This window comes from Hemitrygon akajei, chromosome 19 (assembly GCF_048418815.1).
Source record: "Hemitrygon akajei chromosome 19, sHemAka1.3, whole genome shotgun sequence".
Taxonomy (NCBI): Eukaryota; Metazoa; Chordata; class Chondrichthyes; order Myliobatiformes; family Dasyatidae; genus Hemitrygon; species Hemitrygon akajei.
The window spans coordinates 24,120,299-24,143,260 of record NC_133142.1 but is presented as its reverse complement, the minus strand read 5'-3'; the positions used below and the strand labels follow the sequence as shown (position 1 = coordinate 24,143,260).

General features: G+C 38.1%; 1 protein-coding gene across 3 annotated transcripts in view; it reads right to left on the bottom strand.

The window, feature by feature from the left end:
• pxk (PX domain containing serine/threonine kinase) overlaps positions 1-22,962 on the bottom strand; it is a 63,764-nt gene that overhangs the window by 25,708 nt on the left and 15,094 nt on the right. For all 3 annotated transcript variants that reach the window (XR_012102141.1, XM_073072277.1, XM_073072278.1), the window contains exons 3-12: positions 19,391-19,438; positions 18,617-18,803; positions 17,644-17,721; positions 16,179-16,252; positions 15,351-15,425; positions 13,808-13,912; positions 10,622-10,723; positions 10,334-10,495; positions 5,516-5,633; positions 2,048-2,126 (exon numbers count right to left, since the gene is read on the bottom strand). Coding sequence is in view for 2 of the 3 variants with exons in the window: in XM_073072277.1 (XP_072928378.1) it covers positions 2,048-2,126; positions 5,516-5,633; positions 10,334-10,495; positions 10,622-10,723; positions 13,808-13,912; positions 15,351-15,425; positions 16,179-16,252; positions 17,644-17,721; positions 18,617-18,803; positions 19,391-19,438 (1,028 nt within the window). In the remaining variant the exon portion in view is untranslated. The remainder of the gene's footprint in view (positions 1-2,047; positions 2,127-5,515; positions 5,634-10,333; positions 10,496-10,621; positions 10,724-13,807; positions 13,913-15,350; positions 15,426-16,178; positions 16,253-17,643; positions 17,722-18,616; positions 18,804-19,390; positions 19,439-22,962) is intronic.

Below are 22,962 nucleotides of genomic sequence, written 5' to 3'. Positions count from 1 at the left end.
TGGGCAGCAGCAAAAGACGTGGTCAGTCTGAATAACATTTATCCAAGCTCATTTGTACCAAGTGCCAAGTATGCACTGCACTCAAATCTTCAAAAACTCATCAACAATTTTTTTTCTTGTATATTCTGCAGATTACGGAAATTCCATTATAGTTTCACACTCTTGGAGAATGAGGTAAATCTATAAAAAGGATGCTACTCTCTCAAACACGAGGAAATCTCTAGATGCTGGAAACTCAAACAACACACACAAAATGCTGGTGGAACACTGCAGGCCAGGCAGCATCTATAGGAAGAAGCACAGTTGAGGTTTTGGGCCGAGACCCTTCGCCCTTAGGCCCGAAACGTCAACTATGCTTCTTCCTATAGATGCTGCCTGACCTGCTGCGTTCCACCAGCACTTTTTGTGTGCTACTCTCTCAATATGGCTTCTCTCTGCCCTTTTTCTTTTCACACTAGAGATTGGTAATAAAAACAACTGCTCCTCTTCATGTAAACGATGGCCATTCTGAAACTGCTTTCCACATTCAAAATGTTGCATCAATGTGCATTTTAAGCTAATTTGAGCATTACGCAGGGCTTTTGAAATAAGGATTAGTCATGTATAGAAAAAAAAGAAAGATCATCAGTTCAGGCACATGGTCAGCACCACCCACACTAAAAAACTAATTATACACAATTAAATACTTGGTCGGAATACAAATAGAAATACTGCATGCACACAAACTTTATACAGAACATTGTGGCGAGCCGTTATGCAGAGAATTCCCCACAATTTCCGGGAATTTTGGTTGGTTTTCCCTATGGAAGAAGTAGGAGCCTGGGACTGGGTGGGGACTGGAGTTTGAAAATTGCGGCCCAGGTCAATGTTCCCTCTAAGGTGTGCATGTGTGTCCACACACATCTTTTTCTACTAGCACACAAAGGAATTTAAACTGCACACAAAAGGTCGTCCCCCACTACCTTGTTGGTATGTTTAGTACACAACCGTACACAATCACATTTCCTTTTCCGGTTTCTGATGCGGGCGGTGCTGACAATGTGAAGTTTGCAATGATTTATCTGCAGATTTTAAATCTGGTTTATTTATACTGTTTTTATTGAAGAAATTATCCAGTGTGAACATGCTGTTGTCACTGGGCAGAAAAGTTGCACAGCACAAGATTTCTGCATACACTGGCCATTACAAATTAGAGGGAACATTGGCCCAAGTTCCAGGATTGAAATTGGGAACCAGTTCTACAAATCCGTGAGGGATGGGGGTAGGGACTGGGGATTCTCCCATCAACTGCACTTTGAATACTTAAACAATTTGGGCCCCACATTAAAAACTCTGATCTCAAACCTCCGCTGCCTTGCAGCTATACCCACTCATGGGGAAGGCTTCCCCGAGAGAAATGTCTGGAGCTGGAGTCCCTAAGGCAGTCCTACATTGAGTTCAGTGCTGACTGGAAACTCCTGTGATGCTGCTGGCATCAAACTGGTAACAAATCAGTCTCAGCCGATCCTTTGGGTTCATCAGATGTGTGGACAGGAGGGAGCTTGCTACATGGGCAACAGCTTGTCCTCCATAGAGTACTGCCAAGGCTTGTGTATCTAGACAACTAGGACGCAATATCCACGATCAACTCTAACTGATAGAGACCTCAGTCAGTCAGTCAGCCATTCCCTATTGTTTCATTCAACAGCTGGGCAGTGTGATCTCTTGGTTGAGCAAATAGGAAAACTACAACAACGTCAAAGACAGAAACACCCGCAAGTACCTTCACAATAAAATAACATTGTGTTTAAGGCTTTGAGAATGATTTCTTACTGCATTAGTGATTTATGACATGAGGCTGGCAGAAAAGAGATTACAGTTACATAACTGAGAAACCACAAATTCTGAACAGATCAACCATAAACATTCTAAATAACACTGCACCAACAATACATCATTCTCCAAACAGCACACATTTTACTGTAACATCGAAGATTAAGAATAATTGTGACATTTACATGTAAATTTCCTAAACTATGAAGACTATATCAAATGGGTTTCCACTTACGGTGTCTCTATCAGCTGGGCAACTGTTGGCATATTTGTTTTCCAAGCTTCTGCAGAAAGGATGGACTGCAACACAGATACTGTGAAGAAAATTCAGGTACCTTCTTAGGAATTTTTTTAAATTTTAGAGATATAGCACCATAAGAGGCCCTTCAAGCCCAACAGACTTACTCCACACAGTTACAAGCATATGAACAATTAACTTGTTACGTCTTTGGAACGTGAGAGGAAATCGGAGCATAAGGAAATCCACACACTCACGAGGAGAACGTACAAACACTTTACAGACTGTGGCAGGCAGGAATTGAATCCAGGTTGCTGGAGCTGTAGAGCGATGCACTAACCACTACATTACCATACCACTTCTAATCAACCTGACACTTGCACATTTTTGTTTTTTTATTTAAAACCAGTATATTAGTAAATTTTAATAAAATACATGCTAAAGTATTACCAGGCAAACTTTAAACTGATTAAGATCAATACTTGAAAGACATGAATAGTTGCTCAAACTTGCATGAGCAGACTATACGAATTTTTATTTGACAAACATAGCCACATCTTGACACTGATTCATCCACCTTCCCAGCAAATAGGAGTGAACCTGATTATATAAATCTTAAGATGAGCATCTAATAATATATTTATATATGATCATTTATTTCCAATTCCATGACAATGCTCAATTCCATTCCGTGTACATCCACTGTTGACTGTTCAGCTATTCCATGCACCAGTCTCCCACTTTTACACTCAACCAAACCTCTACTGCCTGTGTTCTGTGCATCATCACTTATTCACTAATCTGCACAGTGTTCAGGTAAAGGAATCCCTTGATTGTAATCATCACCGCTTACATCTCTCTTGAAGGTTCTCCTCTTTTTCTGCAATCTCTCAAACCTGCTCATCACCTTCCTCCAATACATTAGCAGTTTTCACTGATACACTACTGGAGGCTATTGTCTTCAACTGCCAAGACTATGCAATCTTTTCTGAAACTTCTTCACATCTCTTTCCAACTTTAAGCCATTATTTAAAATATTATTTATGTCACCTGCTTTAGTATTGTTTTATGTGGCTTGAGTGTCCCTTGACATGACTGCCACATTAATGCCATACTAAAAACACAAATTGTCAATTCAGCACCATTCCAATAACATAATCCTGATAAGTTCAACACATTATGAATATCCTGACCTATTTGAAATTAAACAAACTATTCAAGTAGATAAAACACCACATTATGTAGACATGGTCATTAAATACAATAATTTATGGACTCTATGAATTAATTGATCTCAACTTGGGTAATACAAAAGTCATACAGACGACCTGTTTTCTCCAAACTGCAAACAACTTGTGGTGTTCCTGCTCTACATGATTCACCTGTTTAAACAATATATGTGCATCAGAAGACAGTCACACTTCGTAAGTAGCTTGCAGATATCCACAAGGAGAAATGAGAAGAATGGTCTATTAGGATGCTCTTACTCCAATGGACCTTACTCCACAGAGCATCTAGTAAAGTAGCAATATGGGAAAGCACAGGGAAAGGAGGATAATAATTATTTAAATACCTATAAGCTCCTAAACACAGTTAACATTCTGATGAAATAATTCATTTTGCCAGTAAAATTTGTAGCTATAAACTCAAAATTCATAATCCTGTCCTGCCTAGACAAGTTCAAAAACCAATACAAAGTTCAGGGAACCTACCACAACAAATTCCATTTCAAGCATAATAAAACTGCTTCATTAAAATATAGTGGCAGAAGACAAAGCTTATTTAATTCTGTAAACTTATTATAATTTTAATTTAACATTTGTAATGAGAAAGCATGGCTGGTAATTCCTAACAAAAAGAGCACAGGAACAAAAAATCGGGTGACTGAAAATTGTAATTCTAACATTCCCCAGCTAAAGTTTGAAGCTACACGACAGCTATGTGCAATGCTCTGCAAAATTTCTAGGCCCTGGAATTATGCATGGTGATTCAAATATATTAAAAATTTTCATAATATTCCAAAACTTAAGACATTGCATGCACTATGTTCGCTAATACCGGTGTGCCACGGTAACATAGCAGTAAGCGCAACACTACTACAGCTAAGGGTATTCCAGAGTTTGGAGTTCACTGCCTGTAAGGAGATTTGTACGTTCTCCTCATGAACCATATGGTCTCCTCTGGGTGCTTTGGTTTCCTCCCACAATTGGGCATTGCAAATTTTCCTGTGATTAGATGGGTTGCCGGGCAACACAGCGTGTTGGGCCTATTCCATGCTTAAATTTCTAAATAAATAAGTAAAATAACATAAGAGAATTACTGTAGCTTCAAGTATTACTTTCTATATTGAAAGGGCTTGTACCGTGCTACACTGTCCTGGGTTTTATTATTGTGCATTATAAATAGCCTAATTCACAACACATCTGTCCAATATCAAGCCCTACAGGGATGTTGGGAAAAAATGAAAGGATATTTTATTGAATTGCTCCAGCATATATGGCGAAGATGCTCCCGAAATGTTGCTGGGTAGTAAATTTCAGGATTTAAACACAACAACTTTATTTTGATCCAAAAAAAATGGACAAGGGGTAACTAGTGGATAGCTGGATTTTTAAAAATGCATTTAATAATGTTGAGTAAAGTTATTAGACTAAATTTGGGTTCACAGAGGTAAGAGGTAACATTGTACAAATTATTGTTAAAGGACAGAAACACTGGGAAAGTAAGGCACTTATTTTTATATCATTGATTTAGATGAGAAGATTGTGTAACTTTTTCAGGATTGTTAGTGACAGAAAGCTTGGTGGAAAACTGAACTGTGCAAAGGGACACGGAGAATTAGTCAAAAGGAGTATACTCTAAGCAAATGTGAACTATGCACTTCAATAGAAAACACAAATACCATCTTTTTTTTAAAAAATGTAGGCAAGAATTTGGCATGGCAATTCAGGAAATGTATTAATTGTGCACATAAAACAATCAATTATAGGAAAGCAAGAGTATGTTAGCCATTGTCAGAATATAAAAGGAATTGCTGCAATTTTAACGGACTTGATAGGGCCACACTCTCTGGTCTATTGAATGCTATCCTTGTCAATGTTCCATACAATTCAATTAGCTTTATTTAATAAAAATGTTAGACCGTCGTAACAAATCTTACAGTGAATCCAATAAACTTAAATTTCAGTGTGGGAAATAAAGCTCCAGATATACACACACATATTTTGTATATATATATATACACATACACACACACACATATATATATATATACACACACACACACACACACACACACACACACATTTTCTTGAAAAGAGATTTTGATCTGCATTCTGACAAAATGGTCATGATGATGGGTAATATTACGCGATGGCAAACAAATCAGGCTAATGTGCACAAACTGGGTTTGCAAAGCACATTAGAAATAATTAATAAACAAGATACAATTTACAAATTCCTAACCTATATCTGAGGAAGGAGCAGATGGGAAGCTGTCTACTGGCACAGAATCTGGTGGCTTTCCGTAAGTCATTTCATATAATACATGGCCAAAGGAATACACATCAATAGCTTCCGTTGTCTAAAAAGTAACACACACATATATAAACAAAATAAAATTAACCGTACAAAATGTGACAATTAAAACATTCAGTGTTTGATTATTTGTTCATATAGTGGAAGATACTATCCATGGGTAAAGGTTCAAAGTCAAAGTAAATTTATATTAAAGTATAATTTATTTTCTTGCAGGTAAATCAAAGGAAGATAACTTACTCTTCTCTATTCACCCTTGTACTCATCCTTTCCCAACCCATCCTGCATATTCCCTTCACATAACAGCTTCAAAAATTTAAGAGTTTTTCTAATGGAACTTGGATTTAAACATCTGTGCAAGTTAAAAGAGAATATAGCTTTTTAATGCAGAGACTTAAAATTTTAACTTGAGGAATAATTAAATTCAATTATTAATGAATATTATTAATATAATTATCACTAATACAATAATATTAATTATTCTATTTCTATTTTAAACCACTGTAACTACACAATAGCCAGCAATACAGATGATGAATTGGCAATTAATTGACCCAAGTGAACTGGATAATTTCTAATTCAGTCCTGATGAAGGTTTCAATAGACAATAGGTGCAGAAGTAGACCATTCGGCCCTTCGAGCCTGCACCGCCATTCTGAGATCATGGCTGATCATCTACTATCAATACCCAGTTCCTGCCTTGTCCCCATATCCCTTGATTCCCCTATCCATAAGATACCTATCTAGCTCCTTCTTGAAAGTATCCAGAGAATTGGCCTCCACTACCTTCCGAGGCAGTGCATTCCAGACCCCCACAACTCTCTGGGAGAAGAAGTTTTTCCTTAACTCTGTCCTAAATGACCTACCCCTTATTCTCAAACCATGCCCTCTGGTACTGGACTCTCCCAGCATCTGGAACATATTTCCTGCCTCTATCTTGTCCAATCCCTTAATAATCTTATATGTTGCAATCAGATCCCCTCTCAATCTCCTTAATTCCAGCGTGTACAAGCCCAGTCTCTCTAACCTCTCTGCGTAAGACAGTTCAGACATCCCAGGAATTAACCTCGTGAATCTACGCTGCACTTCCTCTACAGCCAGGATGTCCTTCCTTAACCCTGGAGACCAAAACTGTACACAATACTCCAGGTGTGGTCTCACCAGGGCTCTGTACAAATCCAAGAGGATTTCCTTGCTCTTGTACTCAATTCCCTTTGTAATAAAGGCCAACATTCCATTAGCCTTCTTCACTGCCTGCTGCACTTGCTCATTCACCTTCAGTGACTGATGAACAAGGACTCCGAGATCTCTTTGTATTTCTCCCTTACCCAACTCTACACAGTTCAGATAATAATCTGCCTTCCTGTTCTTACTCCCAAAGTGGATAACCTCACACTTATTCACATTAAACGTCATCTGCCAAGTATCTGCCCACTCACCCAGCATTCTCCTAACACCCTCATCACATGTCACACTGCCACCCAGCTTAGTATCATCAGCAAACTTGCTGATGTTATTCTCAATGCCTTCATCTAAATCGTTGATGTAAATCGTAAACAGCTGTGGTCCCAATATCGAGCCCTGTGGCACCCCACTAGTCACCACCTGCCATTCCGAGAAACACCCATTCACTGCTACCCTTTGCTTTCTATCTGCCAACCAGTTTTCTATCCATGTCAGTATCTTCCCCCCCCCAATACCATGATCTCTGATTTTACCCACAAATCTCCTATGTGGGACCTTATCAAATGCCTCCTGAAAATCGAGGTACACTACATCCACTGGATCTCCCTTGTCTAACTTCCTAATTACATCCTCGAAAAACTCCAATAGATTAGTCAAGCATGATTTGCCCTTGGTAAATCCATGCTGGCTCGGCCCAATCCTATCACTGCTAGATAGATAGATAGATAGATAGATACTTTATTCATCCCCATGGGGAAATTCAACATTTTTTCCAATGTCCCATACACTTGTTGTAGCAAAAACTCATTACATACAATACTTAACTCAGTAATAATATGATATGCATCTAAATCACTAACTCAAAAAGCATTAATAATAGCTTTAAAAAAAAGTTCTTAAGTCCTGGCAGTTGAATTGTAAAGCCTAATGGCATTGGGGAGTATTGACCTCTTCATCCTGTCTGAGGAGCATTGCATCGACAGTAACCTGTCGCTGAAACTGCTTCTCTGTCTCTGGATGGTGCTATGTAGAGGATGTTCAGGGTTTTCCATAATTGACCGTAGCCTACTCAGCGCCCTTCGCTCAGCTACCGATGTTAAACTCTCCAGTACTTTGCCCACGACAGAGCCCGCCTTCCTTATCAGCTTATTAAGACGTGAGGCGTCCTTCTTCTTAATGCTTCCTCCCCAACACGCCACCACAAAGAAGAGGGCGCTCTCAACAACTGACCTATAGAACATCTTCAGCATCTCACTGCAGACATTGAATGACGCCAACCTTCTAAGGAAGTACACTAGATATGCCACTATTTCATCTTTAATAATGGATTCTAGCATCTTCCCCACTACTGATGTTAGGCTGACAGGACGATAGTTCTCTGTTTTCTCCCTCCCTCCTTTCTTAAAAAGTGGGATAACATTAGCCATTCTCCAATCCTCAGGAACTGATCCTGAATCTAAGGAACATTAGAAAATGATTACCAATGCATCCGCAATTTCCAGAGCCACCTCCTTCAGTACCCTAGGATGCAGACCATCTGGACTTGGGGATTTGTCAGCCTTCAGTCCCATCAGTCTACTCATCACCATTTCCTTCCTAATGTCAATCTGTTTCATTTCCTCTGTTACCCTATGTCCTTGGCCCATCCATACATCTGGGAGATTGCTTGTGTCTCCCTAGTGAAGACAGATCTAAAGTACTTACTAAATTCTTCTGCCATTTCTCTGTTTCCCATAACAATTTCACCCAATTCATTCTTCAAAGGCCCAACATTGTTCTTAACTATCTTCTTTCTCTTCACATACCTAAAAAAGCTTTTGCTATCCTCCTTTATATTCCTGGCTAGCTTGCATTCGTACCTCATTTTTTCGCCCCGTATTGCCTTTTTAGTTAAGTTCTGTTGTTCCTTAAAAATTTCCCAATCATCTGTCTTCCCACTCACCTTAGCTCTGTCATACTTCTTTTTTTTTTAATGCTATGCAATCTCTGACTTTCTTTGTCAACCATTGTGGCCCCTTTCCCCCCTTTGAATCCTTCCTTCTCCGGGGGATGAACTGATTTTGCACCTTGTGCATTATTCCCAAGAATACCTGCCATTGCTGTTCCACTGTCTTTTCTGCTAGGATATCCGTCCAGTTAACTTTGGCCAGCTCCTCCCTGTTCAACTGCAACACTGACACCTCCGATCTGCCCTTCTCAAATTGCAGATAAAAACTTAACATATTATGGTCACTACCTCCTAATGGCTCCTTTACTTCAAGATCGCTTATCAAATCCTGTTCATTACACAACACTAAATCCAGAATAGCCTTGTCCCTGGTCGGCTCTCGTACAAGCTGTTCCGAGAATGCATCCCGTAGGCACTCTACAAACTCCCTATCCTGGGGTCCAGCACCAACCTGATTCTCCCAGTTCACCTGCATGTTGAAATCCCCCATAACTACTGCGACATTACCTTTGCCACATGCCAATGTTAACTCCCTATTCAACTTGCACCCAATATCCATGCTACTGTTTGGGGGCCTGTAGACAACACCCATTAGGGTCTTTTTGCCCTTACTGTTCCTCAGTTCTATCCACACAGACTCTACTTCTCCTGATCCTATGTCCCCCCTTGCAAAGGACTGAATCTCATTCCTCACCAACAGGGCCACCCCACCCCCTCTGCCCACATTTCTGTCCCTACGATAGCACGTATACCCTTGTACATTCATTTCCCAGGTCTGATCTCCCTGCAGCCATGCCTCCGTTATCCCAACAATATCATAGTCACCTATTCGCACCTGAGCTTCAAGCTCATCCGCCTTATTTCTGACACTTTGTGCATTCACATATAGAATTTTTAGCCCATTTCTCCTCTCTCTGTTTAAATCGCTGCCTATTGTGCTTAACCCAGCTCCCCGAACTCCCATCGGGCTATACGCCCCTTGAATTTTGTTGTCCTTCCTAAATTTACTTATTCTTTCTGCACATTTAACTCCATGTTCCGTCAGACCATCCCTCTGTACATGTGTCCTCCTTATCACTTGTTCCGCCTCACCTTTCTCTACTACACACTTAATATTCCGGAACCGTGTAGTCCCCACCTGTCCTTTATTCTTCATCTCGCTATCCTCTCTCACATTCTGGATCCCCGCCCCCTGCAAATTTAGTTTAAACCCCCCCCCCAAGTAACCTCTCAGCAGTTTCAAGCTGAGAGGTTGCAAATTCTTCCATCCCACAGATGCCAGCAACCTCCTGAGATCCTCCGGCACATTGTTTGTTGTTTCAGATCTCAGCATCTGCAGTCTCTTGTGTCTCCACAAGTTCTAATGCCTGATTACTAAGTAAAAGCATTTCTTTACTAAAAGAGGCAAAGCCTCAGCTAACTAGATTTATAAAAGTGATTTGTTTTCATAGTCTGAACTGCATTGAAAACAGCAAATAGTTAACCAGCTCATCTAAATCCAAGAGAAAGTAATTTAAATAGAAGTTTTGATTACAAGTATACCTCAAAATAAATATAACAGCATGAAATAATGAAAATAGCTTATCACACTGGTAGGGACAATGAATACTAACATTTATTTTCCTGGACTGGGTATAATAAGGTCTATAATAACTGGGCAATCCCAGCAATGAGTTTTCTATATCCAATAATTTACATGTATCACCATCAAGCATCACATTTGAGGCATGAAGATGTCCATATGGAATTCTTTTCTCATGAAGAAACTTCAAAACCTGAAATAAAAAAACAAGTTGGGCGCTAAGGTATATGCTTAAAAAATACACCAGAGCTCAAGTAGAATGATTCTAGTGATGACTAGATGGGGTAGATTGATAGAGAAATGAATAAACATAATTTACCTCCAGAATTTGTCTTCCAAATGTTTTTATCTGCTGAAGGTCAAATCCTTGACTTTTCTTTGGACTGCAGTATTTCTTCATAAAACAATCCTTTGGCTTAGCCTTTGTGTAAATTACATTTAACAGAATTATTATTGATGACTTTTTTGGACTGATACAGAAAACAGACCTGTTACTAGTTTGCAAATGATGACACTTCCAGCAGAGCACAATTCAGTAATTTATGTTATGATATATAATTTTATATATGCTATATTTGTAACTAAAAGTAAGCCAATTAAATTACTATAATACCAAAGTACAGTTTCAATAACTGAAAAGACTACTCTATTTAAAAGAAACAAAAGACTCAAAATGAAAAATCTACAGTTAAAGTCATATTATTTTTATCTTAAAATGCTTAATTGTAAAGTTTTCAAATAGAGAATATATTTAACTTTGAACATTTACTTGCCTTATTACCAAACTTAGAGATAACCAACCTCTATAAAACTAATCAACCAATTAACTATCAATAAACCACTCAGTTCATGGCTTTTAGTTTTTTAATCTTACTAAGTCACTTTACAATTTCAACTGTACGGATTGATAGCATAAATGAGGTCATTTCTTCGGCAGTTGAACGGGGCACAACTGCGCAAGTGCATGAAGGTCGGCCTGTGAGACAGCGGGAGAGTTTAAAAAGTGAGCAGATTAACGGAGGGACAACGGAGCAGTGGGAGAGTGTAGGAAGGCTTTAGCTCAAGAGGCTTTGGCGAGCAGAGGCTGAGGTCGAGCTTGCTCCCAGTGAGGTAAGGCCGGGTAACCTCCTTTAATTAATCTAATTAGCTTAGAAGTAGGTAATGGAGGCAGCAGTTAGAGCAGTCAGGAGCTCTGTTTGCAGTATGTGGGAAGTCAGGGCGAGCACAATTGTCCCTGATAACTACACTTGTAAAAGGTGCATCTAGCTGCAGCCCCTGACAAACTGAGTTAGGGAACTGGAGCTAGAGCTGGATGAACTTCGGATCATTCATGAGACAGAGGCAGAAATAGGCAGGAGTTTCAGGGAGATAGTCACCCCTAAAAGTCAGGAGACAGGTAGTTGGGTGACTGTCAGGAGAGGGAAGGGGAATAAACAGGAAGAGCAGAGCACCCCTGTGGCCGTTCCCATCAATAATAAGTAAACCGTTTTGGGACAAGTTGCAGTGGTCACGTCTCTGGCACCAAAACAAGACTCTCAGGTCAGAAGGGAAGGAGGGAAAAGAGGAGAGCAGTAGTGATAGGGGATTCGATAGTTAGGAGTACAGATAAATGTTCTGTGGGAGAGATCGAGAATCCCGGATGGTCTGTTGCCTCCCTGGTGCCAGGGTCTGCTATATCTCGGATCGAGTTCTCGGTATTCTCAAGAGGGAGGGTGAGCAGCCAGATGTCATGGTCCGTGTAGGGACCAATGACATGGATAGGAAGGAGGAGGAGGTCCTGCAAAGAGAATTTAGGGAGTTAGGAGCAAAGTTGAAGAACAGGACCTCCAGGGTTGCAATCTCAGGATTGCTACCTGTGCCACGTGCTCGTGAGGCTGGAAATAGGAAGATAATGCAGCTAAATATGTGGCTAAGGAGTTGGTGCAGGAGTTAGGGCTTCATGTTTCTGGACAATTGGGCCTTGTTCCAGGGAAGGTGGGTCCTGTTCCGACGGGACGGGTTGCACCTCAACTGGAGGGGGACTAATATCCTTGCGGGAAGGTTCACTAGTGCTGCTCCAGGGGGTTTAAACTAGATTTGCAGGGGGAGGGGATCCAGAGTGTTAGAACAGATAGTGAGGTAGAGGCGGATAAAGGTTATGCGAGAACTGCAAGTATAGTGCATGGAAGTAAAGCCAGACCTAACATATAAAGAGGCTTTGAGGAAAGAGAAGCAGAATAAAGGGTGTAAAGGTAGTAAAGTAGAAGGACTAAAGTGTGTGTACTTCAATGCAAGAAACATCAGGAACAAAGGTGATGAAGTGAAAGGTTCATAAGGGTCATGGTGGCGGGAGCACATTCAGATTGGAGGGTTGTGACTAGTGGTGTCCCACAAGGATCGGTTCTGGGACCCCTACTTTTCGTGATTTTTATTAACGAACTGGATGTGGGAGTAGATGGGTGGGTTGGCAAGTTTGCAGATGACACAAAGGTTGGTGGTGTTGTGGATAGTGTAGAGGATTGTCAAAGATTGCAGAGAGACATTGATAGGATGCAGGAGTGGGCTGAGAAGTGGCAGATGGAGTTCAACCCAGAGAAGTGTAAGGTGGTACACTTTGGAAGGACAAACTCCAAGGCAGAGTACAAAGTAAATGGCAGGATACTTGGTAGTGTGGAGGAGCAGAGGAATCTTGGGGTACATGTCCACAGATCCCTGAAAGTTGCCTCATAGGTAGATAGGGTAGTTAAGAAAGCTTTCATAAGTCGATGGATAGAATTTAAGAGTCGTGAGGTAATGATGCAGCTCTACAAAACTCTGGTTAGGCCACACTTGGGAGTACTGTGTCCAGTTCTGGTTACCTCACTCTAGGAAGGATGTGGAAGCATTGGAAAGGGTACAGAGGAGATTTACCAGGATGCTGCCTGGTTTAGAGAGTATGCATTATGATCAGAGATTAAGGGAGCTAGGGCTTTACTCTTTGGAGAGAAGGAGGATGAGAGGAGACATGATAGAGGTATACAAAATATTAAGAGGAAAAGAAAGAGTGGACAGCCAGCGCCTCTTTCCCAGGGCACCACTGCTCAATACAAGAGGACATGGCTTTAAGGTAAGGGGTGGGAAGTTCAAGGGGGATATTAAAGGAAGATTTTTTACTCAGAGAGTGGTTGGTGCATGGAATGCACTGCCTGAGTCTGTGGTGGAGGCAGATACACTAGTGAAATTTAAGAGACTACTAAATAGGTATATGGATGAATTTAAGGTGGGGGACATAAATGGGAGGCAGGGTTTAAGAGTCGGCACAACATTGTGGGCCAAAGGGACTATACTGTGCTGTACTATTCTATGGTCTATAACATTGTACACAATGAAAATCAGGTAAGCTGCGATATGGAAATATCACCAAGCAAGGTGCATAATCTATCTTTTGCTTTAAAAAACTAATCATACATACATTTATTACAAATTAAATTTTCTGTATGGTCAGAAAATGAAAAGTCCTTTTGTCAGATGTCATGTTACAACATACCTTGCAGATATAATCTCTCAGTGTTCCTTTTTCATTGTACATTCGGATAACAAGCCCTGAAGATTCACTGGCTGTGGCAAATGTGACAGGATATATGTACGGGTGCTGGAGGTTAAAATAGAAAAACTCAGACTAGGATTCATATTAATGCTGATTTAAAGGTCTATGGCAAGAAATATGCCAAATACCAACCTGTTGGTAACACTTTGAGCAAATCAAATATTTTACAATACAGAATAGAAGTCCCAAATCTCATCTTTAATTTCTATGAATATAGCACCTTAACTATTGCTTTGTTTAATGTCAGGGTAGTGATATCAAGGGACAGCCAACACTAGATCAGATTTTTCACTGCTCCAGACTAGCAACAAACTGCAAAGTTTGCAGATAAGAACAACAGACATGAATCAAACTTCAATCTGGCACTAAAGATTACACAATTTATCAACGGTTGCTAGCCAGACTTCTAACTGACAAAAACCGAAGATGGAAAAAAAAACACTAACTCAAAGTTAAGTAACTAATTTATGTTACTGAAATCAGAACCTGAAACAGTATGGCACAGTTCCGGCCCTTTAGCCCAGGATATTCTTAACCTACTCCAAGATTAACATAACTCTTCCCTCCCAAGAAAATTCCACTTTTCCTTTCATCCATGTGCCCATCTACTCTGTAAATGTCCCTAATGCATCTATCTCTAATACTACCCCCACCAGTGCTTCCATGCTCTTATCACACCCTGATTGAAAAAAGCTACTTTTGACATCCACCCTATACATTCCTCCAATCACCTTAAATGGATATCCTCTCATATTATCCATTGCCACATGAGAAAAGGGTGCTGGCTGTCCACTCTATGGTCCTCATCATCCTCTTTTACTCCAAAGAGGAGTAAGGTCCTAGTTCGTTCAACCTCTGCTCATTAGACATGTTCTCTAATCCAGGCAGCATCCTGATAAATCTCTCCTGCACCCCCTTTAAAACTTCTACATTCCTCCTATAATGAGGTGACTAGAACCAACACAATAAACTGGAGGAAAGATTTAATAAACTGGGATTGCTTTATTTGAAAGATGGGAGGACGAGGCGCAACATAAACCGAGATATATAAAATTGAGGAAATCAAGATAAAATAGGAATGAATCGTTTCCCTTAATGAGAACATCTAAAACAACTGGACATAAATTTGAAGTAACAAAGTAACTGGTAGAATTAGAAGAATGAAAAAGAAATCACCTCGAGAGTAGAAGGGGTCCGGAAATGACTGCCTAAAGAGGAAAAAGGCAGAAGCCCTTATCACACTTTAAAAAAAAACTTCAACATGTACTTGGAGAGCAATAACCTGTAGAACCCATGGAACTAACGCTGGAATGGTGGATTAAGTTGGCTAGCTCTTTTTTGATCAATACAGACCAAATGGCATCCTGCTCTGTTGTAAGTTTTCTATGATTTGTTTCTGATATTTTCTGGTTAAGCAGTGGTCTGACATTAGCTATATGTCTGAAGTGGTAAAAACAATATAGGACTTTGAATGATTACTTACAGACCAAGAAGGTAAAAGCTTCATTACTGACTGAAGGTCTTTATCGGAGAGAAACATATCAGGACCAAGATCAGCCTGCAAAACAGATCATAGGCAAAATACAAATGAAATTAAACAAAAGCTCTCTTGTCCAAAATCACAGTAAGGACCCTTAAAATCACCTGCAACCTGTCTCCAAAATTATTCCAATGTCATCTGAACCACAAGCTGAAAGGTTGAATATGAACTGACAAAGCAAGTGTACTTACGGAGAGCGAGTTCCTCGAGTATGAGATAAGCTTTCATTCTATCATAATGAAACATTAAATTATATGCCTGTGCATACTTTGACTGTCAATTTCCATTAAAGATGTGCACAAAAATTGATAGCTATTTTAAACAAGCAGAGACGGACTGTTAAGCTTCTTTATTCTTCGTTACATCCCATTTTTTTTTAAAGTATGAAGGTATGGATAAAGATAAAACATTGTTCAATATCAGACTAATAATTATTAAAATAAAATGCATTACAAAATAGCAACTGACTTATCACCCCAGTTAAGCTTTGCCAGAATAACTTGCACATCCTCAGTCCAGTAATACTTTATCTCAAATCACAGACAAACTTTCACAGGATTTTTTGAATTATTGGCTAGATACTTAATAGAAATTAACATATCAGAAAAAAAGCCAGTACAAGCAAAATCTTTACTCTTGTACACTGAAGCTTTGCTAATGCAACTTATGAGGATGCACATTGTATAGATGACTCTTTCCACAATATAATGGTAGTTAATTAATAAAACTACCATAACTTAATTACCCCATTTCTTTAAAATGAGAACTTACCCAGCTTAATACTTGTCGCTCTTTGGGACGATCCTTACTTTTTATTAAAAGGTGTCGTTTTCTTAATCTCCAACCTTAAAGAAGAAATAATGCTTTGATTATTTTTTCAAATCTAAAGTGATCTTATCTACAGTAAGTAGCATCTACAAACATCCAAAATGGAGTAATGCAATTGGATTTCATCTTGTCCAAACAGAATACTTAAAAAACATGCACCACAAAGTACCATACTCCAAACTTTTACCCAGAATTTCAGTACAGGTGACACTGTGTTACAGGAAGGGCTACATTCCTAGAAGGCTAGCTGCATCACAATTTTCTGTAACGTAAAGCCACATCATCTATACAAGGGTTGCATTGATTAATTTACCAGTAATTCTCTTCACCACACAAATTCCAAGAGTGAATTTTATTCTGAATCTCAAATTTTTGGGTACTGGTTTGTAAATTCTATAATAGTGAAATTCTATAACACAAGGATCATATGTAGCCTCTATAATTACCTTTCCCCAAAAGCAAATTCTACTCAATCAGATCACACACAAATGACCCAGGGCACAACTAACATGAAACAATCTTAGGCCAGAAGAAAAACAACGGGCAGCAGTAATTCATTACATGCAAATTAAAGATTATTGCCCCTTCCTAATATCCATCATATTGCTGTGATATACATAGGATGTACAATCTAATTGAACCAGGATAATATTTATAACTTCACTTAAATTGTTCTATGATGCTTACAGAAATCAAACAAAAGAGACTTTTATGAAATTATGAAATAGAAAAGTCCATCAACCTTTCAATAACAAATAGCATTCCATAAGTATCTTTCAACTGCAGCAAGAATTCAAAAGATTTTTCTTCTAATTCTTATTAACGGCATCCTTAGCTTGTCTCATAAGCTGAGGTCAAGTTTGGACTGAGACGAGTAGAGAGGAAGCATGTGTGAAGCTTACAGTATCAGTAGATGAAGCACTTCAGTTTTGCAATATTTAGATAATGGCATCTGGTTTTACAGATTATTTTTTTTTCCTAAAGTCGTAAATCTGAGTTGAATCTGAAAATGGCATACAGTTGATCTCAAAGGAAACATACAGCTATGGATGGATATAAATACATACTCCTCAAGTCCAGTGCACATAGAGGCAATATTACCTGTATAGAGTTGTAAGTATTTGTTGAAATTAAACATTTACAGGTATAATTTGAAAAGCAGTCCATTAATAATAATACATTCACATTAGAATTCATGCATAATGGTTTGGAATCTGCTGGGAAAAGCTACGAGCTCCACTTCAAACAACCAGCATTTCATGTTTTTATTTTTTTAATGTTTTTAAAATTTAATGCTGGCAAAGTTTGCCCGTGTTAACTAAGAAATGGAAAAAATATAGTCCAAACTTAGTCTTGATAACTATAACTATTAGCAAAGATGACCATGAACTGCTATTGACTCACTTACCCATCTCCTTTAATGGTTCAACCACTTCCCATTTGGGTTCAGAACGGAAGAACATTGATACCTGTTGCAAGGCGATTTCTATTTGACAGTTAAAGGAGGAAAATAAGGATTATATAGAAACTCAATTAGTGTCACTGAAAAAAAAAATCATCACCAAACCTATAAAGTAGGGCAAACAACTTTAAAAAGAAAGTACATTAGTTATACTGACAGACCAGGCAGGAATATTGGAAAACAAAATATAGTAATTAATAAGTTATTACATGTGAGAGTAAGTGTTCAGCATGGACTCGAAGGGCCGAGATGGCCTGTTTCCGTGCTGTAATTGTTATATGGTTATATGACCGTAGCGGGTTAGATTTTAAATATTGAGAAGATGAAATACAAGAAAGGAGATAGAGAGACTTGTAATATAGTGCCAAGACAATAACCTCTTTCTCAATGTCAGCAAAACAAGATGGTCATTTGCTTCAGGAAGCAGGGTATCAGTGGTGCTGAGGTGGAGATGGTAGAGATGTACTTAATCATATACTACCCTGAGATTCATCTTCTTGCAGACATTCACAGTAAATACACAGAAACAATAGAATTAACCCATCTCAGCTGCTGTTGACATAGTGACAAGGGACTATAAGCAGTCCCAGGTCCACAACTTAGTGTATCAGCCAAATTTCCTGCTCTTAACTCCTAAATGGAAATCTGTAAATGGAGAATACCAACATGCGATGATTACCTTAGGGACGAGTGGTAATTATTTTACAATGTAAAAACCCTTCATGTTCAATGTGAAATTTAATGAACAACCACTTCAACAAACATAGACTAGCACAGGACAGGACTACAATGTGTGCTGACCTATATAAACTTAAAGCACACTTAAACTCTTCCCTCCATTTTCTCATTGCATCACTGTGCCTACTAAGAGTCTCTTAAATGACCCCATTAGATCCGCCACCATTTCAGTAGTACTGACCAGTGTAATTGGAAGAGTAGTTGATAGGATCCAGAAATTTTTTAACCAGCTCACAATTGGACAACATATACTGCGTAGTAATGAAATTTAGGTAATTCTGAAGTCCCCGTTGCCTTTCTGCTATGAACTCACGATCCATATTTCCAATGAGCTTTTTGGGAGGTAGAGGTAGAATCAAGCCTGAGATCTGTAATAAACAACAATTGTGCCCAACCATAAGGAGTGTTCACTTGCTCATTCTAAATGCCTATTTAAATAAGTCATCCCAATTTTCAATATACTATTTAAAAACTCAAGTAATTGTTTTCTCAAGTCTTAACTATTTCTGTCTAAAATAAAACTCTAAAACAAAATTAACAAAAATATCAGGCATCAGGCCAGCAGCAGATATTTAAATTTAGCTTTTAATCTCTTTATGCAAATGAGTAATATCAAATTTATTTGAAAAACATGGCATATTAGTTTGGAAAATCATAAGTATGGATTTATAAAAGAAATGGAATGTTTTCACTTTGAGAAAAATTGGTGGTTGAAAAACTCTTTAATTTATTTTTTCTTATGACAAGACCTTAAATTTCAGGTCTTATATTAACATTTATTCTTCATACTTTCACAATAAATAGTACAATACTTGACATTTAATAAGACACTTCTATCCAAAGTAAGTTCTTTCCATAATCTCACAACATTCACTTAGAGAATTTACTTTCTGATAAGATCTTTAATTTGAAAAATTCATTAAAACACTATCTTCTACAATATTTCAAAAGTTACCTGCAAACTGCTATTGAGGACATCAAAGTCACTGTATCTTCTGATAATCTGCCAGTAATCAAAATATAAAATAACTAATGTTGTTTTCAACATTCTCAACATTCTTCAACTACATTGCAGAGCAATATTTCCAGTCACATTTCAACTAGAAAGTAAGGTTCAACATGCAGATGATTTTTAAACTTCAGCAAAGTTTACATTTTCCAGTGTAGTTCTGACATCCATAGAAGATAAATTATCATATATAGCTTCACAGAATTGAGTAATATACATTTTGTCATATTCTCTCTCCATCCTACAGAAAACATGCCTCAATTTGACACTAACTACAGATCTCAATCAAATAAATGTTGTTAAATGAGCACAGGACAAGCAGCTTATAGGAGCACTGTGGGGACAGTGCTAAAATACTTGTACTTCACACTAAAATCTAAGTGGCCTTGAAAAGAGCTATTCCATCCTGCAGCACTAACATGTTTCACCTTGATCAAATAAAAATTAGTAAGAACATCCAGAATTTCTATGAATAGTTAACAGTAACATTTTGATTAATAAACAATCATTGATGTAATTAGAATGAAATTTAACCAAAATAGTTCAAATCATTTCTGGATTTTGAACAAATTAAGCAGTGAACACTCATGTGCTTCAAATTTCTGATAGTGAAACTTTCTTATAGAGAGAGAAGCTCAAAGACAGGATTTTCTTGTTAGCTCAACTTTGACTTAACCAACTACTGATCACAGTTGTGCATTTGCTACTTTTCATTCAAAGATATGCAGAAATGTTGTGCCATTCAGATGTTGTTTCATATTCCACCTAACAGTGGATGTGTTTTACCAAAAAGTCTGCACCTATCGAAAGAGAAATAATACTATTGTGTAAAATTTCTTAAATGCTGAAAGTTAAAATGAATATAACTAAGATTACTGCAAAGAATACAACTTTAACTTCATTAGCTTGAACTGACATGTTTTGCCATATAAAATCCAGCAATATTAAATAGCTCTACAAACTCTTTCCTGAATATCTCATTGTCACACATCTTCAATTACAGCACATCCTAATTAAATTATTATTAACCATGGCTTGATATAGTTTGCTTACAAAATGTGTTCTAATTAATTGGTACATTATCCTGACATGCAGCAATACAACTCACAACTAGTTTATCTCAAAGTGTACTACTAAATGCAATGTACCAGTTGCATAAATTGGATGCTTTCCCTCCACCAAACAATAGTGCTAAACATGCCCAACACTCCAATTTAACAGTCACTACTTAGAAGTATTATCTTGTTTGCTGAATAGAATACTTTGTCCAGCCAGATAATATACCTAATCAGGCAGAAACAATATTGCAGAGTTATCATGCCACTACAATCAAACAACATTTATTCACAGTAAACTTCCCATGCTGCCAACTCGAAGCAATGGAGATGCAGGAAAATGTAATGCATTGCACATGTTTAATGACTTTTAAAACAACACAAAAATAAAAGTTGCAAATGTTTACTGTAAGATAAAATACTACTTTATTACATGTTTTCAGTTTGTACTAATAAAACATGGAAAAGCAGGTTCTTTCTTCAAAGTTGTTTTAATTGAATTTTCCAAAGCATTCTAAGAAAGGAGGATACAACATTTATTTATTTATTGACATACAGCATGGAATAGGCCCTTCCAGCTGTTTCAGCCAACCACCTAGCAATCTGCCGATTCAATCCTAGCCTAACCATGGGTCAATTTACAATGATCAATTAACGTACCAGCCAGTAGGTCTTTAAACTGAGGGAGGAAACCAGAGCACCCGGAGGAAACCCACGTGGTCACAGGGAAAACGTACAAACTCCTTACAGCTGCGGTGGGAATTGAACTTGCGTCACCTGCACTGTAAAGCTTTGTGCTGACCACTACCTACCATGCCGCCCTCTTGAAATTAAATATTCCTATTTTTACATTCTTCATTTGACCAGAACTCATGTAAACAGAGTTAGTTCATTGAAAGGTCTTCTAAAGTAAAGAAAGATCAATAAAAATCCACTCATAAATGAATAATAAATTGGAACCCAAATGAACTGGACTAGTTTTGCCATCCTTTGTGTATTAATAACCTCATGCTAAAAATTCAAGGTTGTTGTGAGGTGCAGCCAATCTATACAAGTCTAAATCCTCACAAAAAAGGGTGATAAGAAGCAACATTATCCCTCCTACTGATAAAAACCAAGGAGGCAGCCAGCACAAACCAAGGAGGCTAGATAGAAGCAAGTCCAAACAAATCCTTCCTAGAAAGAATTCATAATTACAACACAAATAGTGACTTAAATACAAGGACCAAATCAACATGGACAGCACAAATTCATTCTGTCACAAAGCTGAGCTGCTCCAGTAATTTAAACACTTTTAATCACAATAGACAAAAGAAATTCCTTAGTCACGCATTTTAAGAAGGTAATCAAATTAGTAGCTTAAAAAAAACTTTGCAGTATAGCACTGGTAGGATCAATCAAATTCTTTATTAATTAATCCTTATTCAATGAGCTGGAAAATATATTAATGGCACAAGAAAAGCTTGTACTTATGTAGAACTTTTCACAGCCTTGAGATGTTATAATCAGTGAGGTACAAATTAATTTTACTTAAATCTAAAAAGACAATTTTACTCTTAGTTTCAGTATGACATTGAAAACAACCACTTAGCCCAGTGTGTCTGTACCAGCTCTCAGAGCAATCCCATTTACACTTATTCTCTAATTCATGCTAATAACACCCCTTCTTCCTCCTATTCTATTACCATTGTCCTACAACTAGGGGCAATTTACTGTAGCTAATTCGCCAAACAACTATCAAATCTTCGAGACATGGGAGGAAACCACAAGTTAGACCTACCAGCACTACCATTATATAAAAGTTTTTTTAAAACTACAGCTCAGAGGACAGAATCAAACTCAAACTGTTGGAACTGACAGATAGCTACATTACCTGCAGCACCACTCAACAGATAACATGTTCTGGTGATGCTGCTTTCAGGAAAATTATTACAAAAGCAAAATACTACAAATTCTAGAATTCTTAAATGAAAATTAAAAATGCTGGAAGGGCTAGACAGACCAGGCAACATCACTGGAACGGATACAGAGCTCATGTTTCAGTTCAATAATCTTACATCAAAGCAGGAAAAAGTTTGAAAAATATGGAAGAGAAGGGAGCTGGAAAGAACAAAAGGGAAAACTGGTAACATAAAAGATTTAAAATTGAAAGAGGATGGTAAAAAGTAATTAAAAGTCTGGAGAGAGGATGGGTGAAATGGAAAGAATGCCAAAGAGAGAGGGGTGGAGAATGGAGGTAACTGGCAACAAAAGCTCAAGATCAAACTCAGTAACTAAAGAGAGGTGTTCTCAAAGCTAATCAGTCTTTGGTTTCCCACAACAGAAGGAATCAATCGTATTTTGAGTTTCGTGCGATCAACAGCCTCAAACGCTTCTTTCCAAGTGAAACAGGCATTACTTATACTTCATGGGCTGTGAGGGAAAATGGATCAGCTAAGATGAAATGGCAGAACAGGCTCAATG